This window comes from Haplochromis burtoni, unplaced genomic scaffold (assembly GCF_018398535.1).
Source record: "Haplochromis burtoni strain Fernald_Lab_line unplaced genomic scaffold, NCSU_Asbu1 Contig_259, whole genome shotgun sequence".
NCBI lineage: Eukaryota > Metazoa > Chordata > Actinopteri > Cichliformes > Cichlidae > Haplochromis > Haplochromis burtoni.
The window spans coordinates 810,354-827,898 of NW_024582620.1; the positions used below are offsets into that span (position 1 = coordinate 810,354).

At 37.9% G+C, this 17,545-nt stretch overlaps 1 protein-coding gene across 2 annotated transcripts; it reads right to left on the reverse strand.

The window, feature by feature from the left end:
- On the reverse strand, positions 1-5,913 carry th (tyrosine hydroxylase). 2 transcript variants are annotated; one of them, XM_005949286.2, is made up of 14 exons: positions 5,730-5,913; positions 5,357-5,452; positions 5,045-5,248; positions 4,241-4,415; positions 4,056-4,144; positions 3,879-3,946; positions 3,733-3,783; positions 2,893-3,038; positions 2,603-2,738; positions 2,172-2,241; positions 2,030-2,086; positions 1,614-1,709; positions 1,399-1,532; positions 1-794 (listed from the first exon to the last, which is right to left on the reverse strand). In XM_005949286.2, exons 1-14 carry the CDS (start codon positions 5,811-5,813, stop codon positions 635-637), a joined length of 1,566 nt encoding a protein of 521 aa, XP_005949348.1. In that variant the 5' UTR covers positions 5,814-5,913; the 3' UTR covers positions 1-634. The 2 variants fall into 2 exon arrangements, with proteins under 2 accessions (XP_005949348.1, XP_005949349.1); XM_005949287.2 differs by lacking the exon at positions 5,357-5,452.
- Between the last annotated feature and the right edge of the window lie 11,632 nt (positions 5,914-17,545).

Below are 17,545 nucleotides of genomic sequence, written 5' to 3' on the forward strand. Positions count from 1 at the left end.
TTGCAGTTCTTTATTATCTGACAGTTTATAATCAATAGTTTATTACATAGATTCTCCCCTCCCCCTTTTTATTATGCATTTACACTGCAAGACGAAACCAGCATAAAATACACAATGCAAGACAAGAACAGCATATGAAAGCCATGGATTTAATTACTCAAATGCTAAATTCACATATTTGGAAAATAAAGCTTTTGACAGAGCAGTTACAGATTTTTTTCTAAATAAAATAAACGATCCAAATATACACCATTATAATTCTTTAATTTCAAAATATCTATACCATACTTATATAGTCTTCTTTTAATACATTCATTATTAGAGTTCCCCTTGATGTGACTCTAGATTTGACACATTTCTCAAACAACAAACTTTAAAAGCATGAATGGTCCAGTCAGTAAAACCCCATCATTTCACAAATGCAAGCATTTAAGATCTTTGGATACTTTGTCAGCGCTGAGTTTTGAGGTTTTAATGGTTGCAACCTTGCTGGAAAACCAGCCAACCACAACGAGCAAAACTCAGATTCATAGCAGCAGGTACGGCACAGAAATATGAACACATTGGCAATCTTCAACAGGACTCAGCTGAGAGAAAAGCAAACAACAGGCGGATGGTGAAAGACAGCGCATCATCACGATAGCACACTTAGGGCGTCTGTCAGCACTTTAAGCTCATCCTTTACACCTTCCAGGCCTCCTTGGATCTTCACTGGGTTGTCCAGTACTTCAACACTGCTGGTATATGGATCAAATCTGACTGAGAAGGGACGCTTGATGCCAGCTACATAAGCCCTGGTTAAAATTGTAAAGATGTAAAGAAGTCAGAAACTTAAAGATCTCAAATGGGGCTGTCTTTTTGCTCCAACTGAAAGTATGGACTAAAGCAACCAAGCCTGCAAATTGTCCTTGTGTTATAATTTGCCATGTTGTACATGCATGCAAATTATTGAGACTGTGGATTCCACAACATAAAGAAAACACTCCTATGTAATGATGCTCACATTGTTCTCTGTGCTCTTTCAAACATTCCAGTGCGGGTATTTTCTCATCCAGTGTGTCGGGGATGTCATGTGCTGCATTCTACTAGAGGCTGAATATTGTGAAAACACTCACTTAAGCTACTTGTTTTGCAGGGCAGCATTTGATCTGTTTGCCAAATAAAACTCCAGACTTTTGCCTCGGTAAGGAAGACTACATTAGGAACAGCTGTCTTCTGGCTGCTATGGCTGACCTACAATAGTTTGTGGCCTCAAGGGTTGGCTGGCTGTTCTCTGACCTCGTCCTCACATAACCCCTCTCTTTGTTGTTTTTCGTTGTTGTTGTTTTTTTTTACATTTTTTTATCAGTTCTGTATGTTCTTATGTATGTGTATGTCTGGTATGATAAAGAGCAGTACCTGAATTTCTCCTTGGCATCTGAAAAACTCTCAGAAATAAAGTAAACAGGCTGGTATGTCTGGTCTTGATAGGGCTGCACTGCTGCAGCCTCTGGATCAAACTCTCTTGTCTCTGGTTCATCAGACAGAGAGTGCTGGAAGTTTAAAAAAATGGAGAATTAGCTCACAGCTGTCTGTGTGTGCTGCATTAAAGGAAAAAAAAAGTTTGAACGTACCACAAGTTCACCATAAGAGGAAAGCAGCCCAGCTCCATAAGCCCTCACCTCACCATTTTGTTTACATAAGCCATACTCGACCGTGAACCAGTACAGCTGATGGAAAAACAGAAAGCAGGTGACTGAGAAGAAGTATGGATAATCAGTGCATTAGTTACATGTTAGATTTTAGACAAGAGGCTGTCCAAAGTAATGCATTTTCAAAGATATTTTAGCAATAGTTAATTCTATTGTTTACTATATGGGATATGTATCTTAGTTCGTGCTCGAAGCCCAGGCTAAGAAGCGTGGGAGCATGTGTGTGTGTGTCTCTGTTGGGAGATGGGCTGGCAACATGAGGTTCAACCCCAAACTTCACTGCAGTAATATTTATACAGTTTGTATGTGTTGTTTGTGTTCGAAGACAAAAGTCTTACTGTGGACAGTTTCTCAATATCTTCATCCGATGCCCCCAGTGAAGCCAAACCAAGGTTCTGTGGAAAATAATAGATCAGTTCTTGCTAAATAGCACAAAAGAACTGAATGATCTGTAAGGCTGTTAATCTCTTCAGCACTAACCTGTGAAAACTGGGCAAAAGTGCGATCAGCCAGCATGGGTACGTGGCCCAGTAATTCATGGACGCAGTCACTGAAGAGAAAGCAAAAGTTATTTCAATTCACGACAATGTTTGATCTTGAATGAAAAACACCACACAGTTCAGTTTGATTGGATGCAGACTTTATGATCACAAACTGGAAATTCAATCTGATTACATAACAGTTACAGAATGAAAGCAAGCCTGTTCTCTAAAGAAAAACATATCGAATCTTAAAATAATTACATAAACACAACAGCTTTTGCATATGGCAGCTTTTTAATATGAATTGTTGTTGCTATTAGCAGATGCTATGTGTAATTTCACTTGCATTTGTTTTTATGGAGTTATTTCTGATTGTATACTTTATAATTAGTTGAAGCACAAAGCCAAAAGAGTCACAGTAGTACTCACGGTTCTGGGGAGTGCATGGGGGAGGAAGCATGTCGGATGTACTGGGTGCACTGGAACACTCGGAATGCCAAACTGGCCAGAAAATCTCTGGCTGAGAGCAGGCCCGCCACTGGACGCAGCGCAAATCCTGTGCGCTCTGCATGTGTGTTCAGGGGGATGGTGGTGAAGGGACAGTAAGCAAGAGAGAGAGAGAGAGAGAGAGAATCAAACCCTGATAGGTGGAGTCGACATTCGCTAAGCGTCTGTATTTACGTATCTTTTCTTTTCATTTTGTCTTATCCCATTTTTACCTTTGAGGAAGCGTGACACATCTTCCAGCTGGGGAATGTTGTCTGGGCTGTACCCACAATGCCTTTCTAGGAGACAAAAAGCCTCAAGGTATTCACTGCAGGCATGGGTGGTGTACAAGTCCCTCAGGGTTGAATATACTTCTCGCCTAAATCAAGATTTAATTACATAAAAATTGAGATTTCATTTATTAAAATCAAAATCGTGGAAAAACTGGAAATAAGCAAAACTGCAGTGTAGTTTTAGAGTTATGGTTAGTGTTATGCGCCTGCTAATTAACAGTGTTTAAATTGGATTTATCCTGCAATGTTTAACTATTTCAAGCAATTTATTTCTTACATCGTATTTATAGAGCTCTTTTTTATTATGCTGTGTTTTTCTCGTATCGTATAAATCTTATGAAAAAGCACATTGCTATAATTTTTCTACTTGGTCTGGTGACTAAATTCATTCATTAGTGTCTTTTTTTTGTCCTAAACTGTTCAAGTAAAATATAAACATCTATTAACTTGCAAACAACACTTTGTTCTCAGGCTATGGATATGTTTTTTATTCAGACAAGCTCGAGCTGTCACCTCAAGTTTATTCTTGTGACACCCTCCATCTGAAGTTAATTTACCGAAGCATCCATAAAAGACAAATCATATGCAAATGACTCATTGGTTGGTGGGTAGACCACAATGTGTTGACAGTAAAACGACATAACAGTGAAATGTATTTTAATAGATAAAAACATTTTGTGTTCATTGTAAATGATAATTTTATGCTCACTGCTACTTCAGACTTAACTTTTCATATCTTATATTATCAATATTAAAAACTAGCGTGAAAGAGCCGCTTACCATGTGCCAATCTCCTCCTCTGTGTATTCCACTCTGGGGATCGAGTGCCCACTGAGGACAAACATATGCACACAATTATTACATTTCAATTTTATGTCTATTTTTTATGGTTGTGTGTGCAGTATTTAGGAAAAGGCCCATCTCACTATCTGTATCTGAAGGCAATGTCACCAATCATTCTCCTCCTCTGTCTGTAGGCAGGATCTGTGTAGCCCTGTTTAAATCAAATATACCAAACACAGATCACATTTTCTGTAACAAGCCCAGTAATGACAGCTATTTCTATTCAATTATTTCTTCTTCTTGGCAATGTCATTACTTACTGGATGGTCATGGTCTAAGTCTGGATCAAATTTGGTGACCAGATGATGACACCTATCCAAATCTGCAATTTTCTTTGGGAACCAGTGGACTAGTTGAGAAAACAGGGAGAAAAAAATAAACTGTTCTGTTTTTTGCTCACTTCTACAGACTATTTAAAATGTTTCGCAATTATTTCATCAGTTACATTTGACTTCTTTGGTGGTTTTGACATCCTCTGCGTTCCTCTTTATGGAGCTGATCAGGGTACTGACATCTGAGAGGTGCACCTCACAGCGGACAAAGTACTCCAAGCCCTCCAGGGTGTCTTTGACCTTCCGGCATGGTCGCGTCTCCAGATGGTGAATCTTAGCTTCAAATGTCTGAAATACAGTCAGCAAGCTGAGATGTGACTGTGGTAGCAGAGATCCAGAGGTGAGAAGTATTTGTGAAGCACAATAACTGATTTTGGATGCACACTTTCCTGTTCAAAACATGGAATAACCCCCCACCCCACCCACACATAGATATTTTTTTTTCCAAATGGTTTTCTTCCATGACCTTTTTCGGTACTTCTGTGTGACTAAAATGTGTAACCAACTTTAACAATAGCCAATAAAATATTATTCAACTTTTACATATCCACAATATTCCACTAAAATAAAAAACATTTTACAATTACCTTGTTGTGAATCTTGACTACTTACCTACTATAAAACCGGTTTTAATTTTCCCACACTTATTGCAACCCTGTTGTCTCACCAGAAAATGGGTCATAGCTACAATATTAGAGTGCAAATGTTGATAACTGTATTATTACCAACTAGACACAAATACCGACCAATGGGAATCTTTGCAAAAGAGCAAATCCAGTAGCTTAGTGTGAATTTATGAAGCATTCATAAATTAATTATTAACAAACAAAATAAATAGTCACATATAAATCAAAGTAAATCTTTAAAATATTTAGTTACCCCTTAAAACTCTATTAGAATAAATTGTGATGGATTACCTCGAAAACCTTGAGTGTCCGCGACAGCGCAGGTGTCTTGGAGTTTCTTAAAGTAAAGAAAATGTTGAGGAGTGCTTTTCCATCGTCCTCCTCAAACACTATCTGTTCACTGGCCTCTGCAGCCTCTGCCGCTGCAGCGGCTGCTTCCCTCTCCTTGCGCGCGTCCTCGATCAAGCTCTGCCGTCTACCGACGAATCTTGGAGACTGTTTTAAAAAGAGAAATTAAAGTTCTGCTTGTTACGATGTAACTGTAAGACAGTAAGAAAAGACAGACACGACACCACATTGACGTAACTGATGGGCTTTGCTTACTTTTTGGATGTCTCCCTTGATATTTGATGGGTGCGCTTTACATCTCCAAATGCGCATTAGATCGGCAATGCAATCAAGGTAAACCTTACGACATATCTAAGAGTAAATAGCGACCACAGCACACATTTTAGCAGATTTCAACTGTAAAATTGAAACGTGCAGGATTTGTTTTTCCTTCCTGGGAAGCTGTTCGTTTGAGATGTGCGCCAGACAGCGACGCTGCGTAATGAACATCTTGCCAAGTTTTCTTTGTGCCATACAACAGTTTCCGTGATTCGTTGAAAGTATTTTTCTTAACAGATGACTCCACAGACAATCACAGATTTCTGTTTGTAATTTAAAACAAACTTGTGTTTTCTAAAATATTTCTTACCGTGATGGAATCAGATCTCTCCAGCTCGGACGCTGCTCTGCGGACGCTCTTTGTGGAGGATGTGGAGCTGGTTGAAAGCGGCATCTTCAGGCTCGGAAGTCTGTATTGACTTAGCTTCTGTGGCAGAAGTGGTAGTATGGTTTTGGCTCTCTCTAAACCTCTCAGTCGGTGCTGTGTGCCCACAGTTTTTCTTTTCTTTTTTTCACCACGGAGGTTTCCCCTTTTTATGGGATCATTTGTTTGCCGTTTCTGACGTCAAACACGCTAATCTCAATCTAATCAATCAATGCGCAGAATCTATCAGTCTCATCCCAATTTGGAGCGTGCTGTATAGTTTGAGACAGAGCTCTTTTTTGCAGATGTTTGGCACATTCTCATTGGCCTTTATAAATGCACTTATACTTTCAAAATTTGGCAGGTAAAAAAGGCAAACACGTTTCAAGTTATTAGGGTAAAATTAGAAGTAAGTGAACTGCAAAATGTAATAATGTGCTTTAATATATTGTATGAATAAATTAATATACCGTTTTCTTAATTAAGTTGTTTGCGTCATTAAAATTTAAATAAGTAAGGCGAAGCTGTGTGTTGTATTCAAGCAGCGGTTGGATACACTGTAGTCATTTTTAGACCATAATTAAAGCTTTGACCTCAGGGCTTTACGTAAAGGTTAGACCAGAGAAAAGTCAACTGCGGAAAATTAAGTCACTTTATCAGCTCAATCCAATCTCCACAGCTCCTCACAAATTAAATTTCATTTGGAAAAAAAAGGAAAAAGAAACACATGCACAGACAGAAGAGAAAAAGAACAACGGATTGTTTTCCTGTTTTGCCTGCTCTGTTTCTTACCTCAGCAAAAGCCATATCAAGTGAATTTGTACCGCTTTTGCCTGACGACTTTAGTGGTTAACATGATTGTGAGTGATGTACAGTGCCCAGAGGCAAGAAGAGGTAAAATGATTATTTGTGGACCTTTTGCCACTTGCTCTCACAGCAGCAACCATACAAGGCTGCAGAGGAGGCAGGTGGGGCCCCAGTGTGACTCTTACTTAAACCCAAACACAGGCTCAAAATGCTAAAGAGCACTGATGTTGCCCTGGGCGCAGAAAATGCAGGTTGCTTCCTTAATTGAAGGAGAGCTAGTCTAAGGAAGTAAAGAAACCTGAAACAAACAGACAGTACGATAGATACTACCATTCCCTTTTTGTGAGCCTACAATTCTGCATGGAAACAGTAAATTGGTGTATCTTTTTTTTTTAAAGAAGCTAGTTATGTATTTTTTTTCTCTGTATCATGACCTTTTTAGAAAGTGGCATGACACAAAAGACTTGGCAATAGACATAAGGTTGACATTTATCCAGAGATAGGAATAATTTTATGCTATTTTTTCCATCCATGTCTTTCATGTGAAATAATTCTTTCTTCAGGCAAATTACACTTGCAAGGGGCCAAAAGTAGTTGAACAAATGACTGTAAAGCTGTTTCATGTACACGTAAAAATTATTTATTCATTAATAATTTAACAATTAAGCAGGTAAAAGGTCAGGAAATGATTGCAAGGATTGTATTCTGAAACCTCTGCCTTGAATCCTCAAAAGACCCATCAAAGCAAGTGAAATAGGCAATATTTATACTGTATATGAAAAAAAATCCAACAGAGAGATAGCTGGGACATTAGAAGTGTTGAAATTAACAGTCTGGTACATCCTGTGAAAAGCAGAAAACATTGGTGAGCTAGGCCACACAAAATGATATGGATTTAGCACAAAAAAGCAGTGGTGTATGGTCATATGATCACTTGCATGGTAGTGAAAACTACCTTACATTAATTCAAGTAAAGAATACTTTCAAGAGGATGGTGTGTTCAAGTACTGACTTCACTAAAGTAAATACAGAGGCCTCAGCAGAAGAGGCAAACCAATGATCAGTGATCCCTCTCGAGAACAGAAATCAATTAAACTTTTTCAATAATAAAACATAAATAAAAAAAACTCAGGCTAACTCTGAAAGAGAATATATTGGATAGCAGAAACTGAGTTCAATCTTTACTGGAATGAGAGGAAGGATCAAATTTAGAGAAAGGTCGTGAAACACATTTCTTTGGTTATCTGAGTAGGATTCAGACTTTAGAAATCCATTGTCTGCAAAAATTCAAAGTATTTAAAACACATTTTAATATATGATGGTTTGTTCAATTATATTTGAAGTGCTAACAGACATATGTGTATAAGAATTGTTATTCCTAAATCTTCAATATATTTTTGTTCAGCCTGTTTAATTAATGCAGAAATTCTGCATTTCATCTACATCTCAGTTGTTCAATTTGAAATCTGTTCTGGTGACATACAAAGCCAAACTCATTAAGAGCACCACCTTCTACATAATTCCAGATGTAACTGTAAATTATAAGAGCTGCAAAAAAGATTACTTGATGTGATATTGATTAAAAGTTGTATTCTTAAAAAAAAAAGTGAAGAAAGAAATGTGTTAAAATTGCAAGCAAACAAAAAACATTTGGAGTACATGTCAGTGTAAAAAAAGGAATTTGGTAGCTCAGAGAATGAAGTATCGTGGTGCTCGAAATAGAGAAGAGTGTTCCGGAGAAGAATTGTATTCCAAAATACTAGAGATAAAACCCAAGTTTATTTAAGTACAACCAAATTCAGTGTGTCTGGGGAAGGACAGCAGAGCTACAGGCTGAATCAGGATGAAGATAAACTGATATCCATGCCTTTCCTCCCTCCAAATGTCTGCTTCCTGTGTCAGCACAATTTATCAAGACCATAGCCCACTGGACATCACATAGAGAGAAAGCACTCTTGATTTCCCCTGCTATTTATGTAACAGAAAGCCTGGCTCTGACATATAGTATGCATTATTTCTAGCCATTAATTTTGAAGTGATATGGTGTAGTCTAGCCATTTCTGTGCCGATGGCAGTAGCTTCCCCTCGTTCTTATTGTTTTCTACAGTTTTCCCTTTCCCGATAACTCTTAGTCCCCTCTTTTGTCTCTCTTTCTAACAGGACATTGCAATTGTTACTGCTCATCCAGTCAACTTACATACAGCCACTAATCAAGTCCCTGTGCACATATGCACTAACTTCACTCTCCACTATTTACCAGATCTTTCAGTTAGCATAAGTGACACTAATGCTAAGGGCGAATCTAACCAGGTCAAGCTGACTCAGCCAGCTGAGTAATCCTTGTTTCACTACATCTCTGATCTAATTCATGCTTTGCCCACTAATTGCGAGCCTCACCGAGCTCATAACTACTCTGTGTCCACCTGCCAGCTGTCCAGTTCTTAGATTTAGGCCATTCCTTAATAACTAGTAGCTATTTGCTAACCTGCCATGTTCACTGCTTAGCTCACATTAAACCTGCCCTCATCTTCCTCCCAGCCACAACTTTAATGAAGCTTCTCTTCCTCCATCTTGCCATCCCCTTGCACCTTCTCCTCTTCCACCACCCATTTCTCCAGCCAGACCATCGTTTGTTCCTGATCTTGAACCTATCACTCTGGATTTTGTCTCTTGTCTCTTGCATTTCTTCGCCTGTGTAAGATGACATTTAATCAAAGGCTTCTAACATTTTTTCAAAGCCAAATACAAAATTCATTATATTTTCAAAGTATTTTCATGCAGTCTAAACATATTCTAAACAACAGGTCAGATTTTCATCAAATCATGTGTCCAAAAGTTAGATAAAAGCAGCAATTTGTCAAGATTTGACAGGATACCTCCTACCATACCCTGTCAGGAACTGACTGCTGCTACAGTAACCGTTAAGATGGATGGCGTCCCGAGAAGAGAGCTACAAGTTAACCTTGCACAATCAATATTTTGGATGGACAGTATGGTGGTACTCAAGTATCTCCAGAATGAGGCCACGCATTTCTGCACATTTGTGGCAAACTGGACATTATGAACAATGCTGGGCATCCTCTGCACACGGCCATAAACAATCAGAAGAGTCTGTTCAGTGACAGGTTGCTTCTCCCCAAGACAAGAACTAACAGACTTAAAAACTCCTTTGTCCCACACGCCATCAGACTGTTTAACTCCTCTCTGGAGGGGAGAGGGAGGGGAAACAGGAAACAGGAGGACAAAGGAGGGGGGAACAACTAAGCTGTAGTGCCTCTTCACCTCACAAATTCATTATATTTTCAAAGTATTTTCATGCAGTCTAAACATATTCTAAACAACAGGTCAGATTTTCATCAAATCATGTGTCCAAAAGTTAGATAAAAGCAGCAATTTGTCAAGATTTGACAGGATACCTCCTACCATACCCTGTCAGGAACTGACTGCTGCTACAGTAACCGTTAAGATGGATGGCGTCCCGAGAAGAGAGCTACAAGTTAACCTTGCACAATCAATATTTTGGATGGACAGTATGGTGGTACTCAAGTATCTCCAGAATGAGGCCACGCATTTCTGCACATTTGTGGCAAACTGGACATTATGAACAATGCTGGGCATCCTCTGCACACGGCCATAAACAATCAGAAGAGTCTGTTCAGTGACAGGTTGCTTCTCCCCAAGACAAGAACTAACAGACTTAAAAACTCCTTTGTCCCACACGCCATCAGACTGTTTAACTCCTCTCTGGAGGGGAGAGGGAGGGGAAACAGGAGGACAAAGGAGGGGGGAACAACTAAGCTGTAGTGCCTCTTCACCTCACTGTACAATACCTTGTGCAATACTTTTTGTAAATAGTCAACAGTGCAATAGACTCAATACTTGAAATGTGCAATTCACTTGTATTTTTATTTTTTATTCCTATTTATTCTATTTATCCCCTTTGTATATTTTATTTATATTTGTCTCTGTATTTATATATGTGTGTGTGTGTGTGATATATATATAATATATATATATATATATATATATATATATATATATTATATATATATATATATATATATATAATATATATATAACAATTCTGTAACTTCGGTCGTTGCTGTGCTTTTTTTTTTTTGGAAGTTGAATTTCCCAGAGGAACCCACCCGAGGGATTAATAAAGTTCTATCTTATCAAACAGAGTTTCAACTATCCTGAAAAGCTCTGGCATGCATGTGTAGAGACAAATTAGTACAGAAAAGAATCAGGCTGACTGTAGGTGAAAGAGTAGGTGAATTTATGAGAAACATGACCTGGGTCATGATTTTCTTTGCACTCCAGTAGAATTTTGGCCTAACATTCTGCTGAGCTGTACAGAAATGGCTCACTGACATGAAGGCAGCCATTGTTGACTGGACTTTCAAGATCTGTTCCACCAACATGGGATAAAGTGGACATTGAACCCTTCCACTGTTTCACATCATGGTGGAGCTCCACTGTAAAAGAGCAGATTGTTGATGAAGAATGCCTTCATACAGTCTTACACGAGGCAGAGTGGATCATCAACAACCGACTAATCAGAGAGGTGTCCAGTGATTTAGAAGCTCTAATACCTAAACATCCCCTGCTGTTGAAAACAAAACCATCATTGCCTCCAGGATTGTTTGACAAGATAACCTCTACTCGTGATGTGGATTAAAACAGGTGCAATACATGTCCAACTTATTCTGGAAGGCATGGACTAAAGTACCTACTGCAACTCCAGGAACATCAGTGGTGGGCCACAGCATCAAGAAATGTTGCAGAAGGAGATGTCATTCTTCTTGTGCACCAAGAAACTCGTGGATTATGGGAAAGATCACTGAAGCAGTTCCTGACAAGAAGGGTCTTTTTGCAGGGTCTGGTTATGGTATGTTAACAGCTTTTTATGACAGTCTTATGATATGTTGCCAGGAATTATGAAACAGGCATCGCTCTTATTCTGTTAAAGGATGGTCCTGTGTATCTTATACTAAAAGAGGGTACAATGGATGGCACCCAATGCCTGACTCAGGAATAGTCTTCACTTTTGTCAGTTTGAACTCAGGAACAACGCAAATAGTGTTAAACACCAATTCTGGAACAGCAGAGTCACTGGTCAACCACAAATTTAAAACTGAATTAAAAGGAGGCCAAAAGGAACTGCAGTTGTCTCAGACATAGATTCGACACTGACCAACACAAGGACAGGGTCTTATTGTCATCAGTAGCCTATGGGTTCCTGACTGGAGGGACCATGAGTCAAATGAAAAGTTAGGGTTATTCCAGTATGAAGGCAAAATTTATTGAAATGTAAACATTTCCTCCTTTTTTAAAACAATTATGGCATTGTTTCCATTTTCAATTCAAATTAATTAAAGTTGATTAAATCTGCATCTATACCAAAATTAAAGGGAAGCCTCAGGTTTGATATGACACAGTCATCAAGCATGGGCTCTTGATTATTACGTTTGGTAGTCTTGGTATTTTAACGCTAAAGCAAAGAAAACGGAAACTCTAAATTACAAAAAATTCATTAAATGATTACAGGGGTTTCTAGAAATTCCTATTGGCCATGTGCAGTATGTACTTATCAAGCAGGGCACAAATGAGTAAATATCAGGGTATCAGAGTGTTTTGGAAACTGTTTGGAAAAACTTGTAAATGAGCTGACTTTGAGGTTTTGTTGATTGTGATATTCTTTCCTCTTTTTGGCTCACACCTGTTCACTGTGTACAGTAGCTCAACAGCAAAGAAAGTCCTTTTTGGCAGCATTTAGCTGGGCTGACTCATTATCACTGCTGAGTTGAATACCAGGTATCGAGGTTCCTTTTGTTAGAAACACTGGACTTGAAGAGCCACTACCTCTGTGGATGTGTGTTGGATGTGTCCCCAAATGACACCAGGATGATAATTATTACAATTATGTATTGATTCAGCTGCAGCATTGTGGCTTTGTGAGTGTCAGCTGTATAATTGTGGGACTTCAGACGGGCTAATTGCAGCTAACACGACCAGCTGGGCTATTATTCATCATCCTCCACATTTCTTTTCTCTCTCTCTGCTGAACAATGCTGGTCACCTGTGTGGGGGTCAATGGACTCATCTAGTTGATGAAGAAGAGAAACAAAATAAATGCCCTATTAATTGTAATATTGTTGGGTAAACAACCTCAAAATGAGGGCATCAGCTTAGTGCCTCCTTTGTAGCCAGAGAGACCCTTATGAACTTGCATTTAAGAATGTGTACTTATTTGATTTATATGATGTGTATTCAAATCCAATATGGCTGGTATATGGTATATGAGTCCATCCAGAAAACAAATGGGTGTTTTAATGTTTCCAAACCTTAAAAATTACAAAAGTGCAACAAGAACTTTGCAACTAACTGAAGCAACAGTAAGTGCCTGTCGGGGTTACATTTTTTTTCTTTTTAAATTTGTTTCTCATCTTCTACGTGTATGGTATGCATTAGAGTAAGACTGATACCATCAGTAGCGCCTGCCCCACAGTTTGAGAATTAGTATTAAGAAAAGCTGCTTTCAGCTGTGCCCAAGGGGTAACCACAGCAGGTAGCTCTGCATATTTGATTTTGAAGATTTTTTAAACATGATGCCCTTCCTTATGCTGCCCCTAAGGGATTTGTATCTCCTCACAGGCAAGAACTAGAGATCTTTAACTTATTAGATAAATCAATAGCAGTAAAACACTAAGTCTATCATGTTTTATACAATATTTCACTAAAATCACATTTCTTCAAAAAAAGAACCTCTTGCCCTCCTTGCTTTCAAATATCGCAGGTGGTCTTTGCAGTTTGAAAGTAGTGTGACAGAACTGAAACTTAAAATAATGAAAAATTAATAAATCACAAATACATTTTGTGACTTGCAGTTCCTCAAAAAGTTGTTTATAAGGAAGTTGTCCTGTGAAGTTCTTGTGGACACAAAGTTTCACTCACTGTTACTTACCAAAGCACTTGAATGCTGCTAAATTTAAAGCCTACCAATGTGCTAGACTGCTTTTATAAAACATATATAAACCATTTTGAACCCATACTGTTGACATTCATCATTTCATAATATAGGCCCTTTTTTTACCTGCTTTGCTGACACTGCTGCATTTTTCAAAGTGCATTTTGCTTGTCTGATACCAGAAGTCACAGGGCAAATGGCAGGATACACCTTGAGCAAGGTGACCAGTCTGTCACAGGGCTAACACATATAGAAACATCCATTCAAGGTTACACTCACACCCAATTTAAAAATCGTTACTTAAGCTAACCTGCATGTCTTTGGACTGTGGGAGGAGAACTGCGCAGCCCCGGTGAGAACATGCCAACAAGTGGATCTGAACACAGGATATTCTTCCTGTGAGTGCAAGCCAGTATCCCACCACCTCATCTCACCATTCCCAATCTCACCCACAAACCTATGTAAATACCTATATAGTATTATTATTAAGTTATTGTATTAGGGCCTTCAGAGTCAGGTAGAACTAAATCAATTCTTATGAGAGATTTTGAATTTAAATGTTAGAAAATTAGATGATGGATGGATGGACGGATGGATAAGGAGACAAAATTCGATATTTATAGCAATGACATTAACTTAAAACTCTAAGAAGTTAATATTTTGCAAAGGAAGCATGATCTAACTAATTTATAGTTTATATTTAATGACTCAAACACACTTTTTACCCGTTGTTTTTTAAAGAGAATGTATGACTAGTGATAACTGTTATTGTCCTTCCATGTATTAAAATACAGCTGCCAAGTGGAATGAGTAATCATCCAGAGTGCTTCTCTATTACCTCTTTCTGCATGTGTAATGACAGCAGTGACACAGAATGTTCTTGGGGTGGGGGTGAGGTTGAAAAAGTGGAGCTCAATGGTTCATGACTGACGTCATCACGTTGGTGCCATGGTGGGCGATAATTACAACTGTGGCAGCGACATAACCGTACGCATTACCCACACTACCAGCAGGCTGCTGTAACCCCATTATGATTATTGGAGTCTTTCCAATCACACTTTAGTTCATTCTAGTTTTTAAGTCATCTAGGCTGTTGGCCTCAATCGTAGTTTGTTCTTGCAGAGGCACAAACATTCACACAATGTGCAAATGTAATTTCATGTTTATGACTGAGCAAGGTGATTGAAGGTTTCTAAATCAGGCGAAAAGACTAAACTAATCATAGTTTTCATTGGAAAAAGACACATTACACGTGTCAAATGAATCTCAATGGCCATTTAGAAGAGGAACCGCAGATTATGATGGTAAGGAAAGATGTTGAGAGAAACTCAAAATCTCAATAGCTTATTTCAAAGCAAACAGGGGCTTTAACCTTTTAAAGTGTTTGTTGATTATTCTCTGCCATACATATCAGTGCTCAAGGGTACACGTGTTTTACATCTTTATTGGTCTTTCTTTTTTTTTTTGAAAGCGTCCTGTGCTTTTCTAAATGTCATATCTGATAAGTCTGACTGTGGTCCGGATGCATTCAAATATCTATTGTGTTTGTCATATTAGATATGCTCAGCAGGATAAATTTTCACAAAGAGTTCTGAGACCACTTGTGGTGATTGATTTTCATCAATCACTATAAGTGGTCGGAGAACTGGTCACAGGTAGCACAAATAAGTTTATTGTTTTGTTTACTGGCCACTTGGAATAAAGGAAATATGAATATTTCGATTCCAGGATTTATAGCACTATACAATAATTTGTAGTTTCCTTTTTTTCTCCTTAGATATATATAATACATGTTGATTTGTTAAATCTACTGACCTGAATTGCATTTCAAGCATCTGAAGTTAGGGAGAAACTCACTAATGACTCTGCTTTTTTTTTTTTTTTTTAAATCCCAGACTAATGTATACAAATACGACGCTGTCTGTAAGTACGTTTTCACTAGCCAGCGCCAGTGACAAAGAAGCAATTCGGTGATGCTGTAGCTTTACCCATTTCCCCTCCAGCAGTGACACAGAGCTTTGTAGCTGGAGAGACTCCTAATTAGATTTACCTTTCCTAAATGGGCCCGAGTCCTCTAGTAGCCTGGAGGGGCCAAGCTTCTGCAGCCCATGATGAAAATCAGCAAGCTGGAGCCTCAGCTAAACCTAGTGCTACATTTGCCTTTTCTGCCATACAGCCATTTGTTGTTTAAGCCATTTATGTACATGCATGAAAATGGATGCTTAAGATATAGATATTAATGTGATAATAGTGGGGTAGTTTTTATACACTGATTTTAAAGTGGCAGTAATCTCATGAAAAGGTAATATGGGTTGATATTTTAATATATTAGGAGACCTTTACCATATAATAAAGGCAAGCAGGAGTACTATATCTCCTCTGAGATACAGTAGTTCTCAGAATAGAATAATGCAGGGAGCATAAGTTATAACTTATACCACAGCATTATTCTTTGTTTGAAGGCAACATGTTTAATGCTGTGGCCTATTTCCTGGAAACACTTGTGCTAGTTTCTATTTAATATTAGCAAATGTATTTGATTCCCTGTTAATAACCTAATAAAGCAAACTTCAAAAAATCTGATGATTACCTGGAAACTTAGTTTTAGTATAATGACCATGAATCAGGGCTGAAAAGTGTAAAACTACACATTTCTACTAAATTTCATAATAATATTTCCTTCCTTCCTTCATCTGAAAACCAGACAGAAAAAAACATGTCTGAATCAAACATGGGTGTTACGGCTATTTTATATTACACCACTGTCAAATAAACTGTTTATATATAGTGATACAGGCAAAATAATGGTATAGCTCTTTAAATTACAGTTCAGAAATGTAAATCGATGAATAAATACACAGAATATACAGTACTCTGGCCCCATAAGCTTGCTCCTATCACACTTTAAGACCTATGAAAGGAAACAAAAGCAAAACATCATCATATTTTAACCTCTTGGCCTTTTGGCCAGTTTAGCCTAGTTTCCTCTTACTAATAAAATGATGAAAATGAATTAGCATTTAAATTAATAATCAGATCCAGCTTTCAGGGCTATCTTAATCCGTGTGCTAATTCACACGTTTTTGCATACAGTTCACAACATTTTGCAGTAATGATTCCTGGTTGCCACACAACAATTACCATAGTTATTTCTAGATGATGGGGAAACGGGATTAAACAGAATATTTGCATTGTTATCTTTAGGATGTTGGGAACCTAAGGTACGATTTAGTTCACCATATTAATTATCCTGATATGTTAAAAGCATCAGTAGATATTTTATATAATATGAGAACATGGATTGTGTAATCCTTCACCGAGCTTTACTATTGACAGCAAACTGTAACTGCACAGATATACATATGGATCCTGACATTAGACTTGAATTGAAAACACAAGCACCATTTTTCCAACAATTTGAAGTACTGTGCTCATTATTTTTCACATTTGTATCAGATGTCAAATGTATAAGTTGCAAAGAACACATTGTGTTTTCCAGGGATCACTTATATTTCTTCATCTTGACCTGATAAAACAGGCATTTTTAAAATTAAATTCAGTTCAGTTATATTTGCAGTCATCTCACCCTAAAATATAAGGAAAAGAATCTCAATTTCAGTCTTCTCCTGAGTGGGAAGAGCACTATGGCAGAACCAGGCTCACAGCATGTTGAGAATTTCTGGGTACTTTATAAATATTGATGTCCTTCTATTCATCCTCTTTTGTTTAAAGTATCCTATTCTATTGAGAGTTAATATAACTTTCTGTTTAAGAGAAGCAAGAATGTAACAGCATGGCATTCAGAGGTAAAAACAGAAACTTGTTGAAAACAATAAAAATGTGTACATCTGGGTAAGTTACAGGAAAAAATTACTCTAAAATAACAGTGTGCCAACACAGATCTGGTTGGCAAAAGAGAAAAAACATTCAAGGTTTCGGAGGTTATATAAAAGATCGGCCTACTGACATTCACAGGAAAGAGTTA